This window comes from Rattus norvegicus, chromosome 5, assembly GCF_036323735.1.
Source record: "Rattus norvegicus strain BN/NHsdMcwi chromosome 5, GRCr8, whole genome shotgun sequence".
In the NCBI taxonomy this organism is placed as follows: domain Eukaryota; kingdom Metazoa; phylum Chordata; class Mammalia; order Rodentia; family Muridae; genus Rattus; species Rattus norvegicus.
The window spans coordinates 136659683-136671873 of NC_086023.1; the positions used below are offsets into that span (position 1 = coordinate 136659683).

The window sequence follows — 12191 nt, forward strand, 5'->3', positions numbered from 1 at the left end:
GAAGGCCAGGGGCCTGGCGGGCTAACTGCAGCCCCAGCCCCCCAAAGCGCCCCAGGCCTTTTGGCTTCGTTCCAAGCCTAGCCCGAAGGGGAGGACATCTGCTTCTTCCAAGGATCCCAACTGAAGGACAGAGAGGCAAAGGAGATGGGGACTCCTTTCCTGAGCCCCACTCCTTGGGCTTCGTGAAGATCAATCATCTGAAAACTAGAGCCACTTGTAATCTTATTCCCTGGTAGGAGGAGCCTGAGTAGTCGGCACGCGGGAGGGAGGAGATGGGACCAGGGCGGGGGAGGGCGGCCAGGGGAACCGCTCAGGCAGGGGAGGGACTTGGCTAGGTTTCTCAAGCCTTCTTCACTCTCCAAACTTTCACCAAACTCTTAGCCCCCGCCTCCCCGAAACCAAAACACAACAAGCTCTGGAGGAGCGGCGAGCAACGCGGCGGGGCGGGAGGACTGGCGGCTGCAGAGAGCCTCGGGAGGCTGATGCAACTTTCCCTTTAAGAAAGCCACCTGGGCGCACCGCGGTGCGGACCCAGCACGCCTGGGCCGGGGGCTGCAGTATGGTAAGAGAGCTGGGGAAAGGGGGCTTTGCGACCCGTGTCTTGATCTGTCCAGTCGTGGTTCTGGGCGTTTCTGTGACTCTGGGAGGCTGAGCCCCAGGACCAACGTTTGGATGTGTGTGTGGTGCGTGGATGCGATAGCGTTTGCTTGCGGGCATCTGTGGCTAAGAGTGTGAGTGCTCGCACCGGGATGTCTTTCTCGCCACGAAGGTCTGGGTAGGTGCGTAAGCCTGTGTGTCATCGTTGTCACCAAGGAACTAAAGCAGGCGCGCGCGCGGGGGGGGGGGTGATTTCGGAATGGGGGGGTGCGCTGCGTGCCGACGCCGGCTCGGTCGGGGGCGGCTGGTACACGGCTGTGCGCGCAGCGCCGGAACCGAAGAGCGTCTTCGGTCTTTCTGGGGCGCTGGTGGGTCTGCCGCGGCCGGGAGCCGGCAACGGGGTCTGTGCTCCGCGTGCAACCTCTCGCCCCACCTCCTCTCCCAGCCGTCCTGACTACCTATCTGGCCGCTCCAGCCGGCGGCCTTCCTAATCTACCCGCCCACTCGCCCGCCGGGTGCGGGTTCCCGCGCGCCCGTGGTTCCTGGGAAGCAGCGAGGAAGAGCCCCAGCACCCTCCGGTTCTCTTTTGTCCGCGGCTCGCGTGGCGGCAGATTTGGGAAGGGTCTGAGGGGTGGAGAGTGGTTTTGGGGGGCTGTTACTCTGGGGGGAAAAATCCACGTCCTGCCACTCGAGCCTTTACTCTAGCCTTCCTTCTGGGCGTGCTTGGGTCGAGTGCGGGCGGCCACAGGTGAGGCCTGGTCTCCCGCAGCTCCGGGGCGCCTGCCCCTAGCCTGTACCCCGCAGGAGGCAGCCACGCACGGGCGGGAGCTGAGGCCAGCGAGCCGGGAGGGGGCTCGCCGGCAGACCCGGGAGGGGCCGAGGACGGGCGGGGGCGGGGCAAGGGGGCGGGGACCTCGGCACCCCGGTACTTTTCCACCGCGGGGGGCGGGGCGGCATCCTTCTCGCCAGCTGAGAGATGCACACGTGGTGGCTGATGTAACGCCCGCCCCCCAACACACCTTGCACACTGATTAAAGCGAACCGGTCTCATTTCGAGGAAGTGGGCACTCCGGGTGGTGCCAGGGTTTCAAAAGTGACCGCACCCCGTACTGCCTGCCCGTCCCGGGCCTCCCAAGTCCTGGCCCAGCAGCTACTTAAAGGGGCCGCACCCCCTCTCGGGCCTGTTTTTCGTAGGCCACGCCCCTCACCAATCACTCTTAAAGGAGCCGCATACCCACCCAGCCTCTGACAGCTCCCTCACAAAACCTGTTCTATTTTTACTTCTTGTTTTTTTGCTTTTGTATTTTGAGACAGAATTTCTCTGTGTAGCCCTGGCTGTCCTGAAACTTTCTCTGAAGACTAGCTGGTCTTGAACTCAGAGATCTGCCTGCCTCTGCCTCCCAAATGCTAGGATTAAAGGCTCGTGCCACCACTGACTGGTACTATTTCTTAATTGAAGCAAATCTGAGGCTATAACCACTAGAAGATAAAGGATAGAGGGCAAAGGATGGGCAAGAACACCTGAGAGGTTAAAGACGTCTGCAAAATGAGAGGCAAATGGTTAGAGAGTAGGCGATAGGATTGGGTAGGGACCAGTGGAGAACATTGAGCATGCCCAAGTGTTTCAAAGACCTCAAGGAAAATGCCCCCCTACTCCTTATGCTCAGCGGGACTACGACTAAGGTAGTATAGTTCTCAGGACAGTGAAGAATCACACCACTGCTCTGGCAGAGCTCTTCAGAGAGAGAGAAGGTGGGACGGCCTGCACTTTCGATTAGCAATCAGCATGCTGTACTGCATTCTTGAGGGCTACTGTGGAAAGAATGACAGCAGAAGAAGGTGGAGGAAGGCTTCATGAAGATAATGGCATTGTAGCGGTGAAAACTGGGGACCAGAGAACCTTAGAGAGGGAGGGAACTATTGCCTGAGCAAAGGTGGGGAGTCAGGAAGCCTCTGAGAAAGCTGAAGACTGCAGCACATAGCTGACTTGGGGCCCCAAACAGAACACTTTATGCACCCAAAACTGTCCTAACGCTCCTGTGGTAGTGAATCAGGACTAAGTGTCCCCTTTCCAAACTGTGAAGTACCTGAGGTTAGGGAAACCTGTTGCCTTCAGTTACTAGTGAGGGCTTGGTTCAGAGAGATCCCTTAAATTGATCTACCTCAGGGCTGGAAAGATGGCTCAGTGGTTAAGAATGCAGACTGGGGCTGGCTGATCTTCCAGAAGGCCAGGCAGGACCTATAGTTCCCGACACCAATGTCGGAGGCTCACAGTCGCATATAACTTCAGCTTCAGGGAATGTGATGTCCTCTGAAGGCGCTCCCTCGACCTCTGTCCCGCCCCTATATGTATGCGTTCACACACATACATGCAAACAAAAATTAAAAATAAGCTGGGTGGTGGTGTCACGGAAGACTTTAACCCCGGTACTTGGGAGGCAGAGGGAAGCAGATCTCTTGAGTTTAAAGCCAGCCTGGTCCACAGAGCTCTAGAATAGTCAAAGCTACACAAAGAAACCCTGTCTCAACAACAACAGGAACAAATAAAACAACCACCAAAAAATCCTTTTTAAAAAATGCCTGCATCCTGCCCTTGCAGGAGACACGAAGTTTCCCAGCAACCTTGTTGTGGGGCTCATAACCACCTGTAACTCCAGTTCTAAGGGATTGGGCTTCCCTGTACTCACATGCATACACTCACACATACACGTATGTAATTAAGAATACAAATAAATGCATGTTTCTAAGTTGGTCCACCTGGCTGTTTCCTGCTCACCAAGAAATTGAAGCTTCCTTCCCGAGGGAACCAGTAGACCAGTTCTACAGTCAGTACTCCAGCCTTTGAAACCATAACAAAAACAAAGCCTTCCCTCTTTAAGGGGGGAAGAAAGAGGTGATTTGACCATCCCATTTAGGGAAGAGGAAAGTCACAAGTACTAAAGGGCTCTGGGACCCGCTCAGCATCAGTCTTGGTGGCTCACAGAGTCCAAAGCCATGTTGTCTACTTCAGACCTCCTCTCCCATCTTTAAACCTGTAGCGAGCTTCTTGACTGTGGAACCAGCTTCCTCTCACTGCCTCAACTGTAGGCAGAGGCCCTTCATTCTCTCTCGACACCCGCAGGAAGTCACTTCATTTCCAAGTTCCATCTTGTTACTGTCTAGATCTCCCTTATTGGTGCCCCCTTCCTTCCCCGTCATCAGTTTCGCCCTCTAAGCCCCTTCCTCTCTGTCAGGGCTCATTCCGGTCCTCATCAATGGTTTTCTTCCACAAGTGTTTCGGTCTTTTCTCATCATTCTACCTACAGTGATTCATAGTCTCTCTCTGATATTTAAGAGAGAGAGAGAGAGAGAGAGAGAGAGAGAGAGAGAGAGTGTGTGTCAGTGTCATATGTGTGCAGTGCCCAAGGAGAAGAAGGCCTCAGATCCCTGGGACTGGAGTTACAGATGGTTGTGAGCCCCCTGTAAGTGGAGACTCAAACTCCAGTTCTTTGAAGGAGTAGCCAGTGCTCTTAACCACTGACCCATACATATCTCTCCTTTTTTTCCCCCCTCCATTTTTGTTTTTGTTTTTGTTTTTTTCATTTTATTTTTGAGACAGGTGTCTCAGTGTAGCCCTGGCTATTCTGGAACTCATTCTGTAGACCAGTCTGGCCTCAAACTCAAAGAGTCTATGTCCACCTGCCTCTGTCTCCTGAGTGCTGGGATTAAAGGTGTGAACCACCACATCTGACTGTTCCCCTTTTTTGTTTGTTTGTTTTGAGATAGGGTCTGTCTCTGTTGCCCAAGCTATTCTCATACTTGTGGGTGCAGATGACCCTACCTTCTTAGCTTCCTGAGTATCTGAGACTATAGGAGGGCACTACCACGCCCAAGGAGTGGCACTTTCGAAATGCACCTTCCAGCAATCCACTCTCCTTCCAGTTGTTCTGCTTAAAAGCCTTTAATAGCCACCAGTGGCGTCAGGACGAAGATGGACATCCAGACCCCAAAGGTTCTTGTCCTGCTTATCTCTTTTGCCTTCCTCTTGGGCCACCAGAGCTGTGCCAGTTTCATTTTCTCCAGTCACCTCTGCCCTCTTCACTTCCTGCCCACTGCCAATTGTCCTTTTGCCCAGAGAAGCCTCACCTGCTATGGAGTGCATACAGAGAGTTCCTCCAGCACCTGTTTATCCACATCTGTGATTACTTGGTTTGACTTCCCACTGCCTCCCCTAGGATGTAGGAAGGCAGAGAGACCTTTGTGTGCCTGGTGCCAAGCACAGGCCTGCCCAGCAGTACCTGTGTGTGAGCAAATGAATATAGTTGTAGCCAGCCCTAAAATGCCTGCTAACCAGTTCAGGCCAGTTACTGTTGGCTGTGTAAAACCCTACCAGGGGATTGAAACTTTAGGGTTTTAAGAAGATGAATGGATGGAAAGGGAAGAAAATAGGAAGAACTTGTAACAGACACAGAAATTAGGCAGAGACAACCCTAGCCCTAACCCCAAGTCTTAAGGGAATTCTCAGCTACATCCTCCAGACTGAGACTAGTCACTCGAAGAGGTCAGAAAACACCCAGAATCATAGTGGTGAGTGCCTGAGACCAGATCCATCCCAGGCCTATCAAATCCCAGACCTGGAGTCTTCATGATACTCTACAGTGACCCTGAGTGACCTGCTGCTGGTCGGTGTTACTCCATGTCTGGGTTGGAGCAGGTCTGGGTATTCCAGCTCCTCGGCACCTGGTGGGGTGTCTGGCGTAATGTAGGCATTTGATGGGTACATTTCCCCCCTCTCCACTGCTGTGGCTCCAACCCAGGGTCCCAGCATGCTGATCAAGCTCCTCCACTGACCTCTACCCCTGGTTCTCCACTGATTCCTTTTGAATATCCAGATGTTCACACTGATGGGGCCATTCCCTGGAAATGGTAAAGGCAGGAAAAGCAACAGAGCCTCATACCCCCTCGTTCTTCTGCTATAGATGTAAGTGGTCTTAGCCTTGCTGGTGCCCAAGCCCCCAGAGGGCAGGAACTGTTCTACAGTTGGTCCACTGACTGCCTGGGTGTGATGTGTGGTGTAACAGTTCAATCAAGCTTTCCAGGCTAGCTGTTGGCCTCTCTGAGTCTCCTCAACTGTAAGCCTCAGAGTAGCCCGGTGAGAAGACTCTGTGGATGCAGAGCGAGGACATTCTCAGTTTACCGAGCTGCCCAGAGGACATGACTTCCAGCCCAGGAGGCGGATCATAACAATATCGTCCCCCACCCCTGCTCCCATCTTTGTCATTATTGGTCCTTGGTAAAAAGGCAACTTTGGGAAGTCAAGTCTACTTGCCAAAGGGTTGAGTGATTGAAGAACTCAAAAGTATGATTGCCTTTTGAGGGGCATAGCCCTCTTGTAACTGCCACCAAAACACCAAAGCCGCGAGCATGGCTTCTTTAAGTGAATACCTTTGAGAGGGGGAATCCAGCCCTAGGCACTGGATGCTTACTTCCCCCTCATCCCTGCCCAGAGAAGAGGAAACCAAGCCAGGGCAACAAAGGACCTAATGAATCAAGGGCTGATTTGTATAAATAAACAGCGGCCTACCTTTCCTCGGGACTTCTGTGACTTCCTGTGGGCAAGAGGTGGCCTTTGACAGGTGGCTATTGGTGAGCAAGTGACTCTGAATAGACTTAGTGGCAGAGCCACATCTTCCTGGGACCCGGCCCAGTGAGAGTTGAACCACCTAGTCCACCTAACCCCAGGTTTTCCTCCCACGACTCTTTTGAGAACTCTTCAAGGCTCTCTAAAGGTTGATCCTTCTGAAAAGTATTCTGTCCACATCTGGCATTGCTGGTGTGAGCTTCCCCATGCGGCTCGCACCTCCTGTTTTCCCTTCCTCCTCTCCAGCTCACCTGCCCACCACATGGCCCTTAGATGCTTCCTGTACACCCCACCCCCACCCCCACCCCCGTTGGCAAGAACCTCATTCCAGGACCTCTGATGCACCAAGTCCCCTTCAGTTTAGCTCAGCTTGTACTTGCTAGCTGACCACTGTGCCAGGACCTAGGCCCAGAAGAGTAAAGGAAACTCAGTTCCAAGCCCTCAGGTAACCACTGACTCAGGGCTGATAGGCTTCTGACCCAATGTATGTACCTCGAGGTGATAAGGACCTAGTAAAGATTTGTACAAACCAGAAAGGAAGATGTGTGCTCATTCTGCTGGAGAAGTGTTGGGAGGGCCACGGGAAGGAGATGGCATTCAGGCCTCGTGATAAAAGACTCGCAAAGTGCCATTGGATAGCCGTGTTGTAAAGGCAGGAGGTGTGACTACATCTGGTGTGTCCTGTATGACCAGTGACACGGCCAAAAGCCCAGCCACCCTCGAGCCCAAGCTGAGTGGCAGGCACTAGGGTTGGAGGCAGGCATCGCGCTTGCCACTGATCCAAGCTGAACGCCCACTCTGCTTCCTGGGGAAAGGTTGCAGTCACTCACAGATGATGAGGGACTTGGACCCCATCCCAGTTCTGTGTTCATTTTTTTTTTTTTTTATCTTTTATAGGATTGGGCATCTGGAGAGTCAAAAATAGACCTTTGCCCATTGGGACAGGAAGCCTGGAGAATAAGGGACCTGGGGGGAGGGCTGAGAAGGCAGTGAGGCAAGGGCTGAACCCCAGGGTCATTCAGAAGGGAGCTGGATCAGGAATGGCCTGGCAGAGCGAGTGGGTACAGAGAGAGGGACATTGGGTTCTTCTAGCTGGTGGTGTGGGCTCCATATCCTAAGAGTGTTACATTAGAATCTAACCTCCGCTCTGACCACAATATCTGCAGAGGCTTCCTCTCACAGATACCACAGGTTTATGGTGGAATACTGTGAACCCCTAGCTAACAGAGATCCTGGCCGGTTCTCACCTGGGAAGTCCACGCTGGACCTCGGTGTCTATCATATTCCTGTCCCCATTGCCTGCCTCCTGCCTGGGAATGGCTTGGGCTGTGAAACCAACCCCATGCTCAGAAAAGTTAAGAAGTGACTTCCGCTTCCGCCATGTGGTGTCTTTAGAGATCCTTGTTCCACCTCTCTCTGGTGCTGGCACCTGAATTGTCTTCAGAGGCCCCACCATGCCCTTCTATGCATCTGTCTGTGGCATTAGTGACTTTTCTATTGTCTGTTTTTGTTTTTATATTTGTTTTGTCAAGGGCTTCTCTACTTAGCCCTGGCAGTCTTGGAATTCACTCTGTAGACCAGGCTCACCTTGAACTCCCAGAGATCTGCCTGCCTCTGTGTCTGAAGTGCTGGGTTTAAAGGTGTGCGCCAGGGGCTGGGGATTTGGCTCAGTGGTAGAGCGCTTGCCTAGTAAGCGCAAGGCCCTGGGTTCGGTTCTCAGCTCCGGAAAAAAAAAAAAAGGAAAAAAAAGTGCTTGGTTAAAGGTGTGCGCCACCCCCACCCGGCTTAGGAGAATTTTTCTAATAAACTTCTTAGTCTCCAGTGAACCCCCTCAGCCCTACTTACCCCCTCCTCCCAAAACAAAACAGAACCTTTTACATTCTACTGGTTCTGGAAAGCCCAGAGGGCATGCCTGGTCTCACCTCACTCTGTTTTCCCCACAGCTCTTGAGGCCTCTTGTCTGAGAGGCACTGAACGCAGGAGTCTGCAGGTGTGGTCCAGATCTCCAGATCCCCCAACCCACTGCCACCATGGTAGGAAAAGGTGCCAAAGGGATGCTGGTAAGTACAGGGGCCAGACTTTAGGGAGGAGGGGGTACTATAAACGATGCCCTGGGAGACCTCCTGCCAGCTGCCTGCCTTGACACGGGGGCCTCAGAGGTACTACAGGGCCAGAGTTGGCACTACTAGGGCTCCCAAGTGCCAGGGCTGCCCCAGGCCCGGGCAGGCAGCCCCTCACCCAGCAGGTTAGACAGCACTGGGCTCCAAGCCTGCAACTGGACAGGTTCTACCACAGACCCAGCAAAGGTCTGCCAAGGAGCAGAGGCCATTTAGCCCATCCTGGTCCTAAGAGGTACTCTAGAGTAGACACTGGGTGTCCTGCCCAGAGGACAGTAAGACACTTATGATTGTACCACACGCCCACTCAACGTTGGGCATGCTCAGACCCCATCCAGTTTTCCCCACTTGTCTGTGGCCTTCTCATCGCAGGATGTAACAGAAGTCCTCCAAAGTTTCTCAGGTAATTTCATTCCTCTGTGTCCCCTGCCACAGCCTTTCCTTTGCTCTTGACCTTAGAGCTCAAGAAAGGGTTAAGTCCCTCCACACCCTCACCTTCTTGAGATAGAGTTTCACTGTCCCCAGACTCTCTCTGTGGATGGGAGCTGCCTGCTTCTGCCGCCCAAATGCTAGGAATAAAGAGAGGTTCTGATTCTTTCTCCAGCCCTGTTCAGGACCTCACCAGTCCCAGATTAGACGCAGAGCTAGAAGAAAGTTGCACGTCCCATCCCAAGTGCTAGGTTGTACGTTTTCCCCTTGGGATCCTGTTTCAAGGAGAAGCTCTTGAAAAAATGGACAGTTACTGAGGTGGAAGCCAGGGACAAAAGATAGCCCCTCCCTTAGTGGCCCCCACCCCTTCTGTGCCTTCTACTGATTTCTGTATTCAGTTAAAGGCTGGTTGGCTTGAGGTCTCTACTGAGCCCTCTCCAAATGAATTCTGTCTGTCACCAAAGATTTCTGTCTCTCAAGGGCTCTCTGGTCTGGGGAAACAGATTGAAAGAGGTTCGGATCCTTCCCCTAGCTCTGTTCAAAGCCTTTAGACACCAACCCTTGACCCAGCGCCTAGAGCCTGCTCTAAAGTGACCCACCCTACCTCCTGTTGGTGGGAAGACATGTACCTGGGCCAGTGTGAAATCAGGGTTCTACACACCGAAGGGACATCACCACACCTGCACACTCAATAGGGTGGACTCTGTCTTTTTTTTTTTTTTTTTTTTTTGGTTCTTTTTTTCGGAGCTGGGGACCGAACCCAGGGCCTTGTGCTTCCTAGGTAAGCGCTCTACCACTGAGCTAAATCCCCAGCCCTGGACTCTGTCTTAAGACCCAAAGAGGACCCGACCTTTTCCTCTGAGAAGTCTTAGATTGTTGTAGATGCAAGTGAGAGGGGACGGCTCTGCCTCCTCCTGCCATGGAGATTCTGAACCAAGTGAAACCCTCCGAACATTCCATGGCCTTGCTCCTTTTCTCTGGCTCAACCCTGGACAGTGTAGACAGGCAGGAGAGCTGGGGTTAGGGGGTGGGGTATGCGCACGGGGCGCGACAGAGACACATCAATCACGAGGTCCTACCATCCCTGCCCTAGCTGAGCTTCCGGGACCAGGCCTGTCTGTCTGTGGGAGGGAATGCTGCCTTGGGACTCCCATTCCCAGCACTAGGATGTGCCTAAAGATAGCTGAGGCTTGCTTCCTTTAGTGCCCTCTGCCCTTTGGCTTCTACCCATTGCTGCCTTTGAGGCTCATAGCATCTGTCCCATGGGCAACCCCTGTGGATGCGTTTATCCCTGCCTCCGTTCAGTTCTGCTGATGACCTTGGGCTACTCTATTCTTGGGTCTGTTTGGAGCAGATGCTGCCTCCGTTTCATGTTTGTCTCTAGGATACAGCCTCAGAGGTATACCGGGCAGCCGTCCCCTCCCAAGCCCCATTCTTCTCTCTAACCCAAGAGCTAAGTCAGCACCTCTTGGATGCTGTGTTTTCCTAAGGCCAAGGGCATGGACTGAGGGAGTTCCTTCCCAGCAGGCTGTTCCTGGGGATGCCCGGAGAGGTGGGAAGAGGGATGTACGTGTAAGCTGATGGCCCTTGGATCTTTCTGGTTCTCTGTAGAAGATCTGCTCTATCTGTGGCCTACTGTGTAGAGAGTTGACAGCCAGCATTCTACTATGGAGCCCTCTTTTCTGTCACCCTTTGCTCCAAGTCTGAGTATGAGGAGCTGGACCTCTCAGGTCTCTTCTGTGTTATCCTTGGTACTTCTGCCTGGCCTCTGGAGCAGGTGTCCCACGGAGGAGCAAGTCACCTCCCAGCACGTGCCCAGGCCCACATGCTTGCAGCACGTGTCCGTCCCCCCACTTTCAGCCCAGATGGTCTCTGCCAGGCCAGCTCAGCTGCCTTCCTCACGGCTCAGTGGCTCCTAGGACAGGGCCGCAAGAGAACCCAGCTGGCCAGGGTGCCTCGAAGCAGGGGAGCAGCTGGGACGCTTGGGGCCACAGGGGGTGGATGAGGCGGTCTTTGCATGTAGACCTAGAGCCTCTGTACACGTGTGGAGCAGGGCTAGGTCTCCAAGGACAGGAGCTGAGGAGGACAGGCTAAAACAGGCAACACAAGCACCCCCACCGCCTCACCATCTCACGCTAAGTCTCCACGTCGGCCATCTTAGTCAGGTGAGGTGGGCCTTACTTCTTCCCATGTTTGTAAACACACTGATTGCCTCTGACACTGGGAAACTTCCCAGTCACTCTGACCCCAGGGTCCTTGGTGCCAGAGTTTCTAACTCCCAGAAGGCTCTGCGAGTGCCACAGGCCACCCGAGGCTGCCCCACCCTGACCTGTTCCCTTATATTTTGGCATGAGGATTTGGGTACCTCCCGTCTGCAGCATGCAGCATCTATGCAGGGCCTGGCGCACGGTGGGTACTGGCTCACCAAGCCTAGTCTTGGCATTTAGCAAGTGCTCAACTAGTACAGGCTTGGCACACAATGGGAGATCACCAAGCAGAGAAGGCTTGGCACACATTGGGCACTCCCTTCCCTTGGTAAAGGGCCTGACGGGGTTAGGTATAAGTCTCAGCATGTAGCCAATACCTAACTAGTACAGACTTAGTACATATTGGGTGTTTCCCCTTAGCACAGGGCCCACCACCCAGTGGGCACTCATGAGCATGGTGCTGGGTATATGGTGGATATTTGACCACATCTGGTTCTTTCCTAGAACTGGATTCGGCACACACAGGTCATTCATGTAGCGAGAGACCGTAAACAATAGTTCACGCAACATGAGCTGACACACAGAGCTCTTAGTATTGGACCCGGCACATAGTAGGCACCTTCCTGACAGAATGGGGTGGGTGGGAGGGGGCGCACAGTGGGTGCTTTCCTACCTAGTCCACATCTGGCACATATACATTTTTCAGGCCTTGGACTTAGCAAACAGCTCATACTACTCTGCTATTGCAGGTCCTAGCGCAGAATGAGTGCTTTCCTAACCCAGAGACTGCACACAGTGAGTTTTTTCTCAGTACACCCTTGGATCATAGTGTATTTCTTCCAACATTACGCTTCACACTCAGTGGGCACTCTGCTGACACAGGCCGTGGCTGTGCTAGCCCACTGTCCTAGCTTAGGGATTGACACATGCAGAAATTCTCTTAGCTCAGAAACCACACTTGCAGTAGGGAAGTGCCCTTCTGGCCCAAACGGACTAGGCAACAGCCTTCCACTGATCCTGATGTGTAGCCCATTTTCTCAGCTCTACACAGCCTCACCCCCTCTCATACAGCTTCTGCTAGCCCTCCCTACTCCCCACATGCCATAGTCCAGCTCAGCGGGACCTTCTCTCTAGAGCCATAGAGGACAACAAGGTCCCTAGACTCCTTGCCCCTCTGGAAGCATGCCCACTCTTATTAAGAAAAGTCAGAGGCTGGGGCTG

At 53.4% G+C, this 12191-nt stretch overlaps 1 protein-coding gene across 2 annotated transcripts in view; it reads left to right on the forward strand.

The window, feature by feature from the left end:
- Positions 1 to 339: 339 nt before the first annotated feature.
- The window catches only part of Slc6a9 (solute carrier family 6 member 9), a 34152-nt gene continuing 22300 nt past the window's right edge, over positions 340 to 12191 (forward strand). The window contains exons 1-2 of one of the 2 annotated variants that reach the window (XM_039109142.2): positions 340 to 562; positions 8161 to 8277. Coding sequence is in view for 1 of the 2 variants with exons in the window: in NM_053818.3 (NP_446270.1) it covers positions 8248 to 8277 (30 nt within the window). In the remaining variant the exon portion in view is untranslated. The remainder of the gene's footprint in view (positions 563 to 8160; positions 8278 to 12191) is intronic. The other variant, NM_053818.3, reaches the window with a different exon arrangement.